Source organism: Lynx rufus, unplaced genomic scaffold (genome assembly GCF_022079265.1).
Source record: "Lynx rufus isolate CCGP_SWC_20201006 ecotype Redwood Valley unplaced genomic scaffold, mLynRuf1.p SCAF_11, whole genome shotgun sequence".
Lineage (NCBI taxonomy): Eukaryota > Metazoa > Chordata > Mammalia > Carnivora > Felidae > Lynx > Lynx rufus.
Genome location: NW_025814825.1, coordinates 33,148,974 through 33,167,971, shown reverse-complemented (window position 1 = coordinate 33,167,971; position 18,998 = coordinate 33,148,974). Strand labels below are relative to the sequence as shown.

Sequence of the window (18,998 nt, the reverse complement as noted above, 5' to 3'; positions counted from 1 at the left end):
ATAGAACAAAGCACATGTTTCCAGCTTTCAAGGGAATGTAGCAGTGTAGTAGCTGGATCTATATGGTGTGGCACTGGGATCTCACTTCGTTTGAGAGAAAGCTTGGTGACTTTCTGTAGTCAGGCTTTGCTCATAGGTAGTGACACCCTGGAGGTGTCACACAGAAGCAGCTCGGCCCCATTCACCAATGCTATGTGTCCTCAGCATCTTCCACTGTATGCCTTGTCCTGATAGGAGGAGAGTATGGTGACCACACCAACACTAGCAAAGAGTCTGGTGAGAAAATAGCAAGCAGCATTTCCAGGCTGGCTACCAGCTGGGCCACCATTCTTCATAGATTTCTGCCAAGTGGTGAGCCTTGGAGCAAATGCTACTATATCCTGGGACCTCCTGTCTTGACTCTCTGGGTGAATCTCAGGATTTTCTGCATGTGAATTTTCCAACTCACCTGGTGCTTGGTGGGTGGTGTAAACACCCCCAGTGATTTTCTAAAGCTACTCCAATTTGTCTGCACTGATATTCTCACTGGCCAGAACCATTCTGGGGTCTACGAGCCATAACATATTCAGTTCACTCAAGAGAATGGCTTTGTTGTAAAAGTCTACATTTAAGGGGCCAACGGTTACTTAGGAAATCATCAAGACAGTAGCATTAACACAGATGGTGCTGCTTTGCAGCAGGAGCAGTCCAACCACCCTCCAGCCTCACCCACCCCCCAACCAGCCTTTGACCCATTTGCAACATGTGTATTTCTGGGCTAACTGTTTGGGTGACCAATGCACCCAATTACTCCCCATGGTCACTAGCGTCCCAGCCTAAGGTGAAACAGGGCATGAAAGGAGACATTCCTGCACATCTGGACCCTGCCAGTTCTCTGGAGCCCTAGTTGGAATCCCAGGAAGGGCCGTGTTCAGTATTTGACCAGGGGGCAGTCAAGTGGCAAGAACAAGGCTTCCAGAGTCCCATAGAGCTCACTTGAATCCCGCACTGCTGCTTCCTACCCGGTGACCTAGCTCTGTGTCTCAGGGTACAATGAGGGGCCTGCTTTCAGTGACTTTAGGGTCCCTCTTCTGTCAAAAGCCCTAGGATACTGTCCTGAGGAATGGGAACTGACCTATTTTTCCTGAGTGTACTGAGTGTTTTCCAAAGTATACAAACCCTGGTTACTAATTACCTGACCTACATTCCCTGTGATTGCAATGGTAGGGAACAGATCTCAAATTTCTAATGAGGAATTGGAAAGGAGGTAATAGGAAGTACCTAGAGGTGAGGCCTAAGGTTCTCATTGATTGGGCAGAATCCTGAAGTTTTGGTTCATGCTATTCTCTAGCAAAAACTATATTTTAGGAGAGCCCCTTAGTCTTTAAACATAAGCAAGTACTACCTTATTTTCCCCTGGTTATAAAAAATAATGTTTATTACATATATATTATATTATTGTATTACAGACAATATTTTACACACACACACACACATATACACACTATATATACACATGTATGTATATATATATATACATGTACAATCAAACATTATTGAAGTTGTATATATATGTATATACACATATATATATACGTATATATGTATATATATATATATATATATATATATATATATATATACACATACACACACACACACACACACACAATCAAACCTTATTGAAATTGTAACTCAGAAAGTGAAAATCTGGAATCCTATTGCCTCTTCTTCCCTGGATAACACAGTTAATAGTTTGGTTTATATTCTTGTAGGTATTTGCTCTGTAGAAACAAACACAAATCTGTTATTTTGTGGAACGGGGATCATACCAAACACGCTGCTCTGAAGGTTGCTTTTCATACTTAACCACGAATTTTCGACATCGGTCTATGTTAGCACAAGAAGAGGTCTTCTTAATGCATTGGGGACTTTAGGAAAGGGAGGAAACCATGAAGTATATAAAGCTTACTTTCTTTCATTTTCAATATTATTTGTGCTGTATTTAGGCACAGGATAATATCTAAAATTAGTTTTCAAATACTTCAGATATAGTCAAATAAAAAAAGTCACAAGAATGACACTTGGATCACTGAAGAAAAACAGTGAATGAGAAAGACCTGCTTTACCATTCTGACCATTCTTTATTCTTGTGTCCATTTGGTCTTCAACTGGACTGGTTGAGCAATGGAAAGCTTTCTGTGGTAGGCAGAACAATGACTGCCAAAGATCCATGTCTGAATCCCAGGAATTTGTTAACATGTTGCCTTAGCTGGCCTTTAGGACATTGCCCATATGATTAAGTGAAGGATCTTGAGGTGGGCAGATTATCCTGGATAATTTGGGTGGGCCTGATATAAGCACAGGGGCCTTTATAAATGAAAGACGGAGGCTGGAGGGTCAGAGTGAGAAATTAGAAGATGCTACATTGCTGGCTTTGAAGATGAAGGACGGGGTCACAAGCCAAGGAATGTGGGCAGCCTCCAGAAGCTTGAAAAGGCCAGGAAACCAATTCTCCCCTAGAGCCTCCGGAAGAAATGTAGCCCTTCTGACACCTTGATTTTAGCTTGGAAGACCCATTTCACACTTCTGATCTTGAGAACTAGAAGAAAATAAAGTTGTTGTTTTAAGCCTCTAAGTTTGTGGTAATTTGTCATAGCAGCAATAAGAAACTAATACACCTTCATTCATTTGTCTTACATGTTGAGACGTTGTTTGGTCTCCCCTGGATTCAAACATAAACACTGCCTGAAATCATGACACCTCCAGTACTCAGTACGACATGGCCCTCAGGTAAGCCAGAGTCATCTTGCAGAAATTATTTTAGGTTATCAAAATCAAAAAGAAAAGTGACAAAGGAGAGCTGATTGGCCTCAAGAAGAATGCACAGAGTCTGGAGGTCTACAAACCCAAGGTTTAAAAAGTCACCAGAAAAGATAAATAAAAATAAAAAGCCACCACAGAGGTCGGTGGACTTGATATTCTTCCTCCCCCCCCCCCACCCCCCATTTGATGGCTACAACATGGAGGCTCTGCAAGATCACTTGCCCAAGGTCACAGAGCAGGTGAGGGCCTGAGCAGGGCTGAGATGGTCTTTTCCTCTCAGTTCTGTGATGGTTTCTCATCTTTTTTAAAAAAAATGTTTATTTATTTTTGAGAGTACTAGCAGGATAGTGGCAGAGAGAGAGGGAGACACAGAATCCTAAGCAGGCTCCAGGCTCTGAGCTGTCCGCACAGAGCCCGATGTGGGGCTCAAACTCATGAACCTCAAGATCATGACCTGAGCCGAAGTCAGATGCTTAACCAACTGAGCCACCCAGGTGCCCCTCTCTTTTCTTCAAAGGGAGCACCAGACTTAAGATGCCACTGAGGAGTGGCACTGAGGAGAAAGAATGGTGGGCCCAGATTTGCCCATCCCACCACGCCCTCCTCTGCAACACTCCTGCTCCTCACCCACCTGGACTGGCAGCCTGTCAGATTCCCTGCTCAGGGAGGAGGTAGCTACCCAGAGCTAGTTGCCTGTGGTTCTGGATGACCAGACCTGGGTTAACCCAGGCAGCCTCCCTGGCTAGGACTTGTGTTTGGCTTGAATTTCCCAATGTTCTCATGTGAGGGATCAAAGAGGAGGGCTTGGCAGCGGTGCTCTCAGCTGTGACCTACACAGAAAACTTCCCAACTCTTCCTTTGACCATTGGAACTTCAAAAATGACAGTCAAAAGAGAAAAGTAGTTCACTTGGTATAAAGTGGGGGATTTATTTCTAGGTTTCCAGATTTCTCTCTTGGACCTAGAAAGTGATCATAGGCCCTCAGCAGCTTGGAGGTCAAGGCCGATGGGCCCACACATAAACAAGAGCAGTTGTGTAATTCAGAGGCCATTTTCATCTCCCCCTTTCACTTAATAAATCACTCCCAATGCTGATAAGCAAGGCTCCAGATGGGGCTGTTCATACTCTCAAAGAAGTCCAATGCAGCAGGCAAACCTGGAGACGGAAGCCACATTGATCAGGCACCTTCTGTTCAGGTACTTTCTGGACATTATTGCCAGGGTTAGGTTCCTGTGCCCATCACCCACCCTCCTAAGGGCTGAAGCAGATGGAGTAAACACACGAGGTTAAATGGAAATCAGACTACCTGCTGTGTCGTTTAGCTTCCAAGTACAGGCCCCTCCTGGGTTTGGAGAACATGCTGAGATCTTGCCTGACTGTTGGGTGTCACAGCATTCTGCTTTCCCCTTTTTTTGGGCCTGGAGCTGGATCACATTTTTCAGACTCCCTGGAAGTTAGGTGTGGTCATGTATGGCAGACACGCAGGTGTGCCTCCAGACACCGCTTCCAGGAAGTGTAGTCAGTAGACAGACTTCAGCTGTCAGCTCCTTCAGGTTCAGCTTGAAGTACATGGAGCCACCTCACCCAATGTCACACCCTTCCCAGGGCTGTCCTGACTGCCCAAGGCATGGAAGAAAGGCCTGGCCATTTTGAACGAAAAAGGACAAGTCTGACATGCAATATTCGCTCCAGAGCTCCCCATGGGTTTGGCCATTGCACGGTCAGATTGTGCTATCATGGCCTGGTTTCTCCCTCTGCCTAGTTCTGCTTCCCCCATTTTCCTTCCATAGGCACTGCTTTCTAAAGACTTTCGTGCACCCCTGAACTTCACGTCAGCATCTGCTTCTTGAGAATCCAGCCTGTGGCTCTGTGACTGAGTTCTCTCCCGTGTAGTGTGTGCTATTTTTTGGCCTGGCCCGTGAAAATCTTCTGGGTGGATCTGCCACACTTTCTCCTTCAGCCCACTGGATACGGACATCAGTGATGCACTAGGGGATGGTGGAGCCACAAAATGGAAGTGGCCTGGGCATCATGATGGTGACAGCTGCCTGATGACCTGATTATCCTCCCAGAACTGTTAAGTGAGTTAGAAATTAACTTCTACTGGGCAAAGCCACTGAGTTTAGGGCATCTGTTTTGTTACTCTAGCTTGATCTTCACTGACCTATCTCTCCTCTGCACTTACTTCCCCACAAATGGAGGAGCTTGAGAATGGTGGGTCTCCATGGGCGTGGCCATTGACTGAGGAGTCTGAAAGCTCACATGCCCATGGTGGCTAGGGCACCCAGAGCACTAGAGAGAAGAACAAGGCCTGGGGAAGCTTTTCCGTGCATAGATCCATACTCCAGTGAACCATGGCCCAATGTGCCCAGGCACTCATCAATCAAAAAGCAGCTGCCCCAGTCCCCTGCCCCTAGTCAGAGATTGGAGAGAAGTTCTCATTCTAACACTCCCTGAATGAAGAGGAGAATCAAAGGCCTTTTGTGTGTGTGGGTGTGTGTGGGGGGGTGAGGTGGGTGGGAGGGAGGGGTCAGTGTGGGTATATAGGAAAAGAAGCAGGATTTCCCCAACAATGGAATAATTCAGTTGTTTTATAATTCATGGATAGCTAGGTGACAGGTGACAGACAGAAGTGAGGTGGAGAGGTAGATGATAGATGGTATATAGATAGATTTTAGACAATGAATAGATGCAGTAGATAGATGAAGATAGGTAAGTAAGTAAGTAGACAGGTAGGAAATCGAGGCCCAGAGACGTTGAGGTATGTTTCCATAGTCCCATAACTAGTATAGAGTAGAGGAGGATTTAAATCCAGGTCTAGTTTGACTCAGAGCTGGGACTTAAAACCTGGCTCTATATCCTTCTGTCTGCTGAGGATTGCAATGAACATGTCTTGTTTGCCCCATACACAGGGTTTCACTTGCCCCATCAGACATTATGTTTGCTTTTGTTTTCTTACGTTTAGGATTCATCTACTTGTAGCTTGGATTTGCCATCTAGTAGTTTTTGTTCATCTGGTTAAGACAGGCATTTGAAGGGATGCATTCCCTAAATTCTTGCATACCCAAATATGTTTATTGCTCTTTTGTTTGAGGAACAACTTGGGTGCCTACACAATTTCTTAGTAATACTCTCAGAACTCTTGCCATAGCTTTCCAGCAAGACTGTTTGGGAGGATTATGGCACATTTGAAGGAGAAGTGTAGGCGTTAAGGTTGAGAAAATTGGGTTGAACAATGGAAAGCCTCCAATCTCCTGCCATGTTTTGACCTTGTGTTGTGGGCAACAGAGAGCTGTTGAGGGTTTTTGAGCAAAGTGGTGATGGTAGCTTGTGTGTACACAGATTTGGGAAGAAAGAGGCCACAGAGAGACCAGGTTGGAGTTCCCAACGTGATTAGGTGGTCGAGGCCTGGACCAGTAAACACATACACTGTACAGACAAAATTTTCAGGGCTCAGCAACTGCTTGGACAAGTACAAGGACAAAGGGGAAAGCTGGAGTGACCAAGTAGGTGGTGTCATTTCTAGAACCAGAGAAAAAAGGTGGAGGAGAAGAGAGATGAAGGACGGAGGGGGGATGAGAGGAGGAAGGGAGGATCTGAGATCTGAGAACCAAGTGGCTGCATTTTGAAGGAGCTGTTAGGACCCTGAGGGGAGCACTTGGGCTACTGCTGAAATCTGGGAGTGGAGTTCAGAGAAGAGGTTAGGGCAAAGGACAGAACATAACCGGAAGGAGTCCCCGGGTGTGGTGATTAGGTCCAATGTGGTTTCTTTCTCCTTAGCCATGTTTCTGGAGGGTGTTGTGAGAACAGTCTCTGACATCTGTCCTGTCCAACCTGTTTTTGTCCAGTGACGAAACTGCAGCCTCTGCTGAGCAGGATAAACGTGGGCTCTATGACACACCTCACCACTTGCAACTGCTTCTCCTGTCTAAGCTGGTGTGGTTTTCTGTTTTCCCTTAACGTTGCTAGAAGTTTATTGATTGTATCAGCCTCTTCAAGGGACCTGCTATTGGGTTAATGTCTCACTCATACTGTTTCTATCTTTTCTGATTTAGTTCTTTATTGATGCTTTTCTCCTTTTCTCTTTATTTTTCTTTGTGCCACCCCCCCAACTGAAATTTTAATTTCTTTGTCAAATCAACTAATTTTAATCTTTCGGCAATAAAGATATTTAGAACTATAAATTTCCCCACAAATACTCTTTGCCTATATTCCAGATGATCGGATATATAATGTTTCACTATTGAGGTTTTCCTAGACATTATTACAGACTAAATTTCTTCCTTCACCCAAAGAAAATTATTTTTCAGTACTATATTTTAAAATTCCAAGAATATTTGTAATTTTTTTGAAGACAAAAAAAAAAAAAAAAAGCAAATAAAGGAATCATCTAAGGTTATCCAGCCATTAAGTGTCAGATTTAGGATGAGAACAGAGACTGACTGACTCCTGGGCCAATCAATGAGGAAATATTTTGTCCACATCTAGCAGCATGGTTTGAGCTTAGGCGTTTCTGGAAAGTCTCACTAATTGGGGAAGCATTTGAAATGGAAAATCATAATGTTTTGAGTCAGACAGACATGAGTTCAAATTCTGCCTTGGTTCCTGTGTGACCTCGGGCAAACTTCCAGACTTCTCTGAGTTTCAATTTTTGTCTCAATTTTTATGTCGTTGTTGTAAAGATTGAATGTGAAATGTGTATGTCTCATACATCATAAGTGTCCATAAATATTTATCTTTGTTCCTTCATTTAATATTCTGTAGGCGCTTAGAGTACTGGATAGCTGGTTTAGAAAATTAAAAAAGTTTTTTTCCCCTTATTAGGAAGTATTCATGCAGAGAAATTAAAAACACATGAGCAAAAAGACAAAAGTAAAATTATACATAATCCCAGAGATAACTACTATTAAAAACGTGCAATATAATCTTTCAGAACATAACACACACATACACAGGCACATACATATTCAGACACATACATACACTCATAACCAAAATTTGGATTATACCACAGAACTAATTCGCAGTCATTTTTTTCTTCCCTTTCACAGTGAATGTATGATGACCACCACTGCTCCTTGGTTTTGTTTCATTTGGTAAATGAACCACTTAGTAATTGCAGGCAGGCAGGCTAAGGCTCTGTGTAGTTTGGTGTGGAAAGGTGGGCCTAGGCGGATGGGAACATGGTGGTAGGTGGGGGTTCAAAAGCTGTTTCTCCAAGGCCTACACACGGGAGTCTTGCCAGCCAGAGTGTGAAAGGGTTTGCGTGAATCAGGACAAGAGGCCACGATTAACGATGAAACTACCCAAGCAGGGTAAGTAGTTTTCTGGTTCACTCCACTGATTTGATGACTGTTTCACCTGTCCAGTCAAGTCAACAAGTCAGGTAGGATTTTATCTGAGTTTACTGACCCAGCACTGTGCTAGGTGCTAGGTGGGGATATGAGAAATATCTTCCGTTCTCAAGCTGCTGATATGCACATACTGACCCACACAACAGTTTGAAAACATGAAGCGCCACCTGAGGAATGAAGATAGGTGGGGTGGTGTGAAAAAGAGTGAGATGTGCCTTCAAGCTAGCTTTTTTGTTTGGTGGGGGGAATGATGGTTCAGGGAAAGGTTCAGCCGGGGACAGAAAATTCGAGTCTGGGAGGTTGTGGAGGACAGGAGACTGTGGAGTTGATTTGGGGTAGAGCTGAGGGAGGACTTGGCTGGATAGGATCAGGAAGTGCACTTCAGAAGCACTAGGCTGAGCAGGGATGGGACTGAGTAGGGTGTTCAGTAAAGGAGGATCCTCTTGGAAGCTGGTTTTGGGGAATATGCAAAATAGAAGTGGAATGCATGTTAGACTCTGGAGTTGGAAGGTGGTCAGATAAGCACCAGATATATCTTCGACATTTGATGGCGAGGCACGTTAAAAACAGAATTTTATAAAGATTAACTGTAGGAGCCTTAGGATAAATGGGGAAAGAGTAAGCCTACAGTCAGGGAGGCCGGTTAGATGTCAAGGTTGAGTGTCTAAACCAAGGAGGAGGCTGTAGGACTGGAGTAGAAAGAAGGGTGAAATTGGGAGATAAAACATAAAGGTGAAGCTTGCTGATAGGAGGTTGAAGAGAAAGAAAAGTCAAAATGAGACCAATGTTTACCAGTCAAGTCAATCAGCAGAGTAAGAGAGAAAGAGACGAATAGGGAAGGCAAATTGAGAGGTGGGCTATATACAAGTGGAAACACAGTACAAGACTGTGCTTCTGGAGAAATTCTACTGAAATAATTCTTTTTTTTCTCTTTTGTGATGTGTGTGTGTGTGTGTGTGTGTGTGTGTGTGTGTGTGTTCATACACATAGAAAAAAACAAGTTTTGTTGCTGGAAAACCCAGCAGCTAAACTTGACGGGGACTAATGCTCCTATTGTATGTATACCCATGGGTGCAGTCATAATATCTAAATGGCATGAAAACACTGAGTTGTATAATTGTTATGAAAATCCTGGAGAAGTTTTTTTTTTTTTTGCTATAATACATATTTTAATGCTTCATAAATATTTAAAATTACATCTGCTTTGTATGTTTGTAAAGAATAACCAAGAGATGTATGGAGTGGAAGATCAGCCTCCAGCTGAATATAATAGTAACTCAATAAACAAGTGTTAAATCAACAAATTAATAAGGCTTGTTGCAAATAAGCTACAGAAAACAATGTTTTTAAAAGTTTCATGCATTGGATGGGGTAAAAGAACCAAGGGGCACGCTTATATAGGCTGAGCTGAAATGGAAGAGGCCACTGACTACTGTAAAATTTTATAAATTTTAGAAACATATCTATAAAAATCTTAAAATATAAATGTCCAAGATTGAAAGGAAGGGAAATCATTAGTTATAGGAAATGAGGATGAAATGAAAAGCTGAAAGCAGTAAGCAGGATTAGGTGACTCATGGGGTGATGAGACCTCTCATGGATTTCCATGTGCATGAGTTCAGTAGACATGCCTCAGGCCTATTCAAGGAGAGGAGCCAAAAACTAACCCCACTTTATAAAGCCTAGAATTTAAAAGGGTTGTTATGTGTATGAAAAGGGGATAGAAAAATTCTACTCATAAACCCACCACAGTTGAGGGTATCCACATTTACATGGAAAGAGAACCCTAATCTAAGAAGTTAACATAAATTGGTGTGGGAAATACGTGCGGCCTTGGTTGAGAATAACATGAAACTACTGTGCTAGGGCACTTGCACGATTCAAGACCCAAAATTAAATAGAAAATGCAAAAATACAAAATTACAAATTAGATGAGGAAGCAAATCACTACGAGAGCCAGCAGATGAAGAAATACAAGAATTAAGGGCACCTGGCTGGCTCAGTCGGTGGAGCATGTGACTCTTGATCTCGAGGCTGTGGGCTTTACCCATGTTGATGTAGAGAATCCTTAAAAAGAAAATCCTAAAAAGAAAAAAACAAATATGAGAATTAGTACTTCAAGAACTGAAGAGTAGAACCATCTACAGGAATATCAAACAGGTACGCTGAAAATTGTTAAAGAAATAAAACCATATGAAGGAAAGAACAGTATGAAAAAAGAGTAGGTGAACTTGAAAAGGAACTAAAAAAATTTCTAGAAATAAAAAGTATAGCCATTGAAAAAAAAAAACCAAAATCAAAAACTCAGTGAGTTGGTTAAACAACAGATTAGGCACACAGAGAGATGGAATGGTTGAATGAGATGTTCCATTATACGCTTAATAGGAGATATTAGAGAGAAAAGGGAAGAAATAATATTCAAAGAGGAAATGGCTGAAGAATTTTCTAGAATTGAAAGTTACAAATCCATAGATATAAGAACCATAATGAATTCTAAGTGGGATAAAAAATACACTGCATATATATGTATATATATATATATATATATATATATATATATATAAACATCTCAACATCATTTTAATGCCTCAGAAGCTCTGTGTTTTTATATGTGTGTGTATATATATCTATATATGTCATTGATGTTCAGCAGTGTCATGAGAAAATATTAAAAGTAGAGAAAAAGAGATTATCTACCAAGGAATGGCAATTACACCGACAGCTAACTTCATATCAACAATGAAACCCAAAGATAGTAGATTAATATATTAAAAGTCCTAAGAGAAAAAAACCACAAAAAGCATCAACATAAAAATGCATGCTTAATGAATCTTTCATGAATAAAAGTGATAGAAAGTCGTTTTCAGACAAATGAAAAAAGAATTTACTGCCAACAAACATTAAAGGAGCTTTTAATAATTGTAACTTAGGAGGAAGAAAATTGATCCCGGAGGTAAGTGTGAGGAACAACAGACAAGGGAATGGTGTGCAAGGAGACTGTAAACACGTGGTTAAATCTTAACAAACTATATAATGTTTTATTTTATGGACTACAGTAACAGTTAAAAATTTGCATCATGAAAGTCAGGCCTCATACTAGAAGATCTCTGCGATGCATAATCTATACTAATAATAGTCATCATACAAACACATAAATGATTATGGGATAAATTCTGAAGCTGTTTCTAGAATAAGAAATATTCTCTTAACATCATTTTAATGCCTCAGAAGCTCTTTGTGTTCTTTAATCTGTGGTTGGCCCTCATGTCTGATAGACCAAAACCTCCAGAAGGCTTCAGAAGCAGGGGATTTAAGATGTTACCACATTACCACCATGGTTCCTCTTGCACCACATCATACGGTTTACTATATGCCAGGCACTGTGAGTGCTTTACACACATTAATCCATTTAATCTTCCTACAACTCTATCTACGAGGTAGGTAGGTTTGTTAGCTCCATTTACAAATTATTTTCAAGCAGCAATCGAGGCGTGAGGAGTAAGTAACTGGCCCAAGGAAACAAAAGTAGTACATAGTAAACCCCAACCCAGGCAGTCTGGCTCCAAAGCACGACTGGTAAACCTAAAGGATTAATGGCTGTGTGGCCATCTGGGTGAACTGATCTTGTATTTGCTCCTGTGAAAGACCACCCTGGTCTTTCTCCCACCCAGCTACCTATCTTCTGTTAATCAGTTATCTACCTTCTTCCATTAATCACCCATAATATTCTCCCCTACATTCTCACAATCTCCTCTCTCTTTTCCTTAAGCATAGGAGATGTGGGCAAGGGGGAAATGGCCAAACTAATGGTTTTGGGGAGGAACACATAAGATCTGAAGTTAGCCAATGAAATGCCATACTTAGTTTGTTTCCAGTGGTCTCCATGGCATTTTAACATTCATTTGGCAGAATATCTGTGACCATCCAGACACTGGATATACATTGTTTCATACTGAAAATAATGTGAAAGAAGTTGGTTTTATTTGGTGTCAATATTAACACATAGCTTTTGAAGCTGTATGTGTTGGCAGTTTTCCTAAGCACTAGTTTAAGAGTGTAGTGAAAAGAATAGTTTGCTTTTATAATGTATTTTAAACTAATGGTTTTAAGTAATTGCCAAATGTTAAAAAATTGAGCTGAAGCCTGACTGATTGTATAACTTTAATATTTGAAAAATTTTCTTCCAGAAATGAACAACTTAATACAATACAGATTTGTACAAAAAAGACAGACCATTAAAAACTTTTGATCATACAGACAAAAATATGATTAAGCAAAGATTTAAAAAGGACAGGACATTTTGTAAATACTGATAAATACTGTGCAATGCTTTAATTTACTGTGGCGGATATAAAAATCAAGAATTCCTTAACAGATTATATTTAAAAAAGCAACTACATGAATTTTCTAGCTATTTAAATTAATGAAATAGAACAGTAGTGATTTTTTTTAAAAAAAATGAGGTATTATTACACTGTAAACCAAAAACAGAACATAAATAAATAAAGGCAATGTGTAAGTAAGTGATAAATGGTTACAAATTTCAACTTATTAACAACAGACAACAATAGTTTTCCAGTTATTTATGGACTTTGTCATTTAAAAATTTGGCTTGCTTGTGTACTTATTTAAAAGTGACATAGCTATCGATATACAAGCACATCATTAAACATGCAGACCAAGCCAGCACAATTTTCCCGTCTCTACCAAATAAAAACTGTTTACATTTTATTTAAAACACTTAAGTCTGATTTCTTATACATGATTCTTTTGTGCTTACTAGTAAGCAGTAACCTACATTAAACATCTTACGTTCTATTTCAAGCAGAGTAACCGAGAAGCAGTTTTATTTGCATATGGATAAAAAACAGAGCAAACGAAACAAAACCAACATGCCTTGAACTTTCTTAGGATTTTCCAAGATTTTTAAGAAGAAAAATCCTTGACATAGTATACCCTATGGAAAAGCAGAGTCACTTCCATCTTAAAGAGAATAGTAAACAAAGTAATTAACTCCTTTTCCTTGAAGATTGGCGAATTGGCTTTCGAACTACAGGAGAATGAGTTAATTCGTTCCTCCACCCTAAAAGAATTCTGCTGGTTGGGTGCAGGAAGCAGAGCAATAAGAAAACAGTGTAACTGAGAAAAAATTGGGGGACAGTATTATTTGCCTGTGAACCATATGCTGGTACTAAATGCTGGCTTCATTATTATTGCAAATACATCTTCAGAGTTTTCTGAAGGAAAGCTATCAAAGTATAATAGAGAAGTCTTGATTCGAAAATATTTGTAACATGCTAATAAAACTGCTTCATTTGCTGTAAATAAAAAGAAAACCATTTACTGTCTCACTTAAAATGTAGTTTCTTTTTACATGCTGCTTTTTTAAGAAACTCCAAAAAGGGAACTTTTGAATTTACTACATTCGGAATCCAGTGAAATACAAACATTTTGGCCAAAATGTTGAACTTTATTTTTACACCAAGCTATATCATTTTGACACAGATGTTATTATTGTATTCACTTTTGTCAAATATCTTATCCTAGCCTTTAGCAAAAATTAGTGTTTCAGTACAACTGGTGATCAAAAATACTAGAAATAAGCCTTGTATGTCAAAGTATGTATAAAAACAGTTCTTTTCTTTTGTGCTTGTAATTGACTTAATTTATCAACAATTAGTTAGATCTGATTTCCTTTCTGATATTCTGACCCTTAAGAAGAAATGATCATTATACAAATATTACAGAATACTCTAACTAGTTTACTGCCAACGTGCATGCAGACTAACGTTACTTAAAAGAACATAACCTCGAACCCAATGGTCTGAAAATAGTTAACACTCCTGTACAGTCATCTTTATTGATTTGTAAAAGCTGTATACACATCTAAAACCCTGAATTTACTTTGTAAAAATAAATCTTTTAGCAATAAATGGCACTATCAAAATCCCATTATTCTCAGGCTAGTATGTAGTTATTTACATGCTTTTCAGCAACAGTTGAAAAGAATCTTATAGGACCAAAGCCAGTATATCAAAAAACCCTGTAAACTGCATTTATACTGCTGTTTGTTGTTGCCCTCAGGTGTATGAAAATATGGCTACATGCCTTACATGAATGAGAATGTAGCTATGTGCATTGCTACGTGTGCTGGCAGCACGCAATCTGCCACTGGGCTCCGCGACGGGGTCAACGCGTGCTTCACTGTGCTTTGCTTTCCCAGTGGAACACCTGTGAGAAGCTACTTACAGAGAATCATAAAGTGCTATAAAAAAGAGGGGCCGGACCCACACCTGTCTCTGCCGTCTGGTCTCTTCCTTACTCGAGCGATTTCTGTGTTTTTAGAAAATCGTGCCTCCCCCATTGAACATACTTCATACTCGATTTAAAAAAAAAAAATCAGTATTTTAAAGTTGGTGAGCTTTGTCAAGGTGTTGTGAGACAGAGACATGAAAAGGTTAAAGGCACAATAAGAGGGAAGTGAATGCTACATATAAAATATATTTCAAGTCTTCTAGGTTACTCAAGTCCAAAACCTTCTGAATTTGAAATTCCAATGATCAATTTCTGCTTCAGGTCCTTTTTGCTCTTGTAGGGGGGAAGGCAAAGTTGATTGAAGCAGGTGTGGGCCACAGGCAACCTAGGGGAAAAAATGTATTTTAAAGATACTAAGTCTCAAAATACATACAGGATAGCTGCTAAACTACTTTCAAACAGGGCAATTCAAATCTATTTCACTATGGTAGGAGGCGGCTCATCAATCCCTTCGCTGAACAGATACTTACGGAGTACTACTACCTATCGGCACCAGTCTAGACACTGAGGCAGCCTCTGAAGACAAGGCAGTCAATGTCCCCGTGCTCCTGGGAAACTTTCATCCTAGAGGCATTATGTTTGGAGTCAGACTGAATTTGAATGCTGTCTCCCCGACTACTGGCCGTAGGACCTTGTTCCAGTAGCTTCATGTCTCCAAATCTTAGCGTCCTTGCCACCATGACAGGGTAAGCCATCCAAGTGGGTTGTTTAAAAGATTTAAACAGGCAGGATGGTAGACAATATAACTGTTACTATAATTTCAGTCTTGACCATCAAAAAGTAAAAAAAGATCACTCCTGGATACTTGATATCTGCACTCTCCATGCCGCTGCCCTCAGCGCAGCACCCCCCCCTCCAACCCCCCCCATCCTCTCCTCCATGACACTGTGTATCTATCTTCACCCTAGAGGCTACGGATTTCTTAGGCCCTTCCTTCAGTCTTTATGAACATCACAGCATCACAAAGGTTGTCAGAGAAGTCCGTGAATAAAAATAGGGAATGTACCAGGGAAAAGGAGAACATTTTAAAAGAAGTTTATATTATTAGAAACTAAACTTTGACAGCCCTCTGTACTGAAAGACTTAAAATTGTTATAGTCAGTTTGCATTTACTGAGTGCTTGGTCTATGATAAGCATTGTGCCAAGTGCTTTTATATGCAGTGTTTAAGACTCAAAGCAATCTAAAAAACAGATTTTTGTTATCCTCAATTTACCGATGAGGAAAACTAAACATGGGAATATACGAGTTAAGTAATCTGTTCCAGGTTGTAGAGCCGGTGAAGTCACACACCCGAAAAGCAAATTCAGATCAGTCTGACTTTACACCAATATTGTTACCATGTAAAAATTTAACATTCTTATTTACCAAAAACCTAGTGGGTCTATGACAGTGATGTATACATCTTTGACGGTCACTTATATTTAATCTTTGTGAATGTCTTACTGCAAATCCTAAAGTTGTGGAAGATTCATGCCTAAGCCATGGGAACTCATAAAATAATCCCTGAAATAATAATAGGAAAAATTTAGATGTAATGTCACCTTTGTATTAAATTACATAACTCAGATTACCTTTTTTTTTTTTTTTTAACTTTGAGAGAGAGAGAGAAAGCGAGCTGGGGAGGACAGAGAAAGGGGGAGAAAGAATCCCAAGCAGTCAGCACAGAGCCCAATGCAGGGCTTGAACTCATGAAACATGAGATCATGATCTGAGCTGAAATCAAGAGTTGGACGCTTAACTGACTGAGCCACCCAGGCACCCCTCACCTTAATATTTTTTAATAAAAAAAAACCTTTAAATAAAAATGAACATTACACAATATTCTACTAAAAGCCAGCTAGATTTTAAAAGGGACTACAAAGCAGTTGACTTAGCATTGTAAAAAAGGCAATAGGTTATCAGTCAACATTGGCAAGTCTCAAAAATTAACAGAGAACTTTAAAGCACACTCTCTCATTTCAGGCTTGTTTTTACTCCCAAGATTTTTCTATGAAAATGACTTCAGATTGAAAGACTCCTCTAAGTCCAAGCATATTATTATTAGCAAAACTTACAGATTAAAAATAAAATTACAATCTGGAAAGTTACCAGTTAGTAGAAGTTTCATTCTTTGAGATTTTAAAGTTCAAGTCAGCCATTCCTCCTACAGGCACTCTGTCACTTCCTGTAGTAAAATGTAGCAACTTCTTTTGAAGATCAAGAGGAAATCCAAGCACAACATCCCAAAAATATCTAAAGAACACCAAAGGAAATTTATATAAAATGTCTTGTCAGAAATCCTGCAGGTCAGAGTAAAGTAACATAAAGTAAGCTCTGAGGATAAAAATTCTCTTAAACATACATAATACTCCTTAATGTGAGATTGACAAATGACAAGCCTCTATGTATGACTTATTTCTAACATTATTATAAAAGTAACATTTTTATAAAATTATAAAAGTAGTCCAACAGGGTATAGTACAAAAGCCATTTCTCTATTATATAACTTACAATTCTTACTTCTTCAGTACAGTGCTATTAAAATTCTACTTATAAGTATAGCATCCCTAAAATTCTAGAACCAAAGTCATTTTTTAAAATTTAAAATCTATCCTTTTATTTACTTTTTAATTTTTTTAAATTTTATTTTTTTAATTTACATCCAAATTAGTTAGCATGTAGTGCAACAATGATTTCAGGAGTACATTCCTTAATGCCCTTTACCCATTTAGCCCATCCCCCCTCCCACAACCCCTCCAGTAACCCTCTGTTTGTTCTCCATATTTAAGAGTCTCTTATATTTTGTCCCCCTTCCTGCCTTTATATTATTTTTGCTTCCATTCCCTTAAGTTCATCTTTTTTATATCTTAAATTCCACATATCAATGAAGTCATATGATATTTGTCTTTCTCTAATTTCGCTTAGCGTAATACCCTCCAGTTTCATCCACATAGTTGCAAATGGCAAGATTTCATTCCTTCTGATTGCCGAGTAATACTCCATTGTGTGTGTGTGCGTGTGCGTGTGTGTGTGTGTGTATACTACTTCTTCTTTATCCATTCATCCATGAATGGACATTTGGGCTCTTTCCATACTTTGGATACTGTTGATAGTGCTGCTATAAACATTGGCGTGCAGGTGTCCCTTCGCAACAGCATACCTGTATCCCTTGGATAAATACCTGGTAGTGCAATTGCTGGGTTGTAGGGTAGTTCTGTTTTTAATTTTTTGAGGAACCTCCATACTGTTTTCCAGAGTGGCTGCACCCACTTGCATTCCCACCCACAATGCAAGAGATCCTCTTTCTCCGCATCCTTGCCAACATCTGTTGCTACCTGAGTTGTGAATGTTAGCCATTCTGACAGGTGTAAGGTGGTATCTCCTTGTGGTTTTGATTTATATTTCGCTGATGATGAGTGAGTGATGTTGAGCATTTTTCATGTGTTGGTTGGCCATCTGGATATCTTCTTTGGAGAAGTGTCTATTCATGTCTTTTGCCCATTTCTTCACTGGATTATTTGTTTTTTAGGTGTTGAGTTTGATAAGTTCTTTATAGATTTTGGATACTAACCCTTTGTCTGATATGTCGTTTGCAAATATCTTCTCCCATTCTGTCAGTTGCCTTTTAGTTTTGCTGTTTCCTTCGCTGTGCAGAAGCTTTTTATTTTGATGAGGTCCCAATAGTTCATTTTTACTTTGGTTTCCCTTATCTCCAGAGACATGTTGAGTAAGAAGTTGCTGCAGGCAAGATCAAAGAGGTTTTTGCCTGCTTTCTCCTCGAGGATTTTGATGGCTTCCTGTCTTACATTGAGGTCTTTCATCCATTTTGAGTTTATTTTTCTGAATGGTGTAAGAAAGTGGTCCAAGGTTCATTTTTCTGCATGTCGCTGTCCAGTTTTCCCAGCACCACTTGCTGAAGAGACTCTTTATTCCAGTGGATATTCTTTCCTGCTTTGTCAAAAATTAGTTGGCCGTACGTGTATGGTCCATTTCTGGGTTCTCTATTCTGTTCCATTGATCTGAATGTCTGTTTTTGTGCCAGAACCATACTGTCTTGATGATTACAACTTTGTAATACAGCTTGAAGCCCAGGATTGTGATGCCTCCAGCTTTGGTTTTCTTTCTCAAGATTGGTTTGGCTATTCGGGGTCTTTTCTGGTTCCATACAAATTTTAGGATTGTTTGTTCTAGCTCTGTGAAGAATGCTGCTGGTGTTATTTTGATAGGGATTGCATTGAATATGTAGATTGCTTTGGGTAGCATTGACATTTTAACAATATTTGTTCTTCCTATCCAGGAGCATGGAATATTTTTCCCTTTTTTTTGTGTCTTCTTCAATTTCTTTCATAAGTTTTCTATAGTTTTCACCTCTTTGGTTAGATTTATTCCTAGGTATTTTATGTTTTGTGGTGCAATTGTAAATAGGATCGATTCCTTGATTTCTCTTTCTGTCGCTTCATTGTTGGTGTATAGGAATGCAACCGATTTCTGTGCATTGATTTTATATCCTGCAACTTTGCTGAATTCATGAATCAGTTCTAGC

The 18,998-nt window shown here is 39.6% G+C and overlaps 1 protein-coding gene across 1 annotated transcript in view; it reads right to left on the bottom strand.

Moving 5' to 3' along the window:
* Positions 1-13,683: 13,683 nt before the first annotated feature.
* Positions 13,684-18,998, bottom strand: part of HECTD2 (HECT domain E3 ubiquitin protein ligase 2) — a 77,930-nt gene continuing 72,615 nt past the window's right edge. The window contains exons 20-21 of the mRNA XM_047072646.1: positions 16,565-16,708; positions 13,684-14,799 (exon numbers count right to left, since the gene is read on the bottom strand). Of these exons, the coding sequence (XP_046928602.1) occupies positions 14,679-14,799; positions 16,565-16,708 (265 nt within the window). The 3' untranslated portion in view covers positions 13,684-14,678. The remainder of the gene's footprint in view (positions 14,800-16,564; positions 16,709-18,998) is intronic.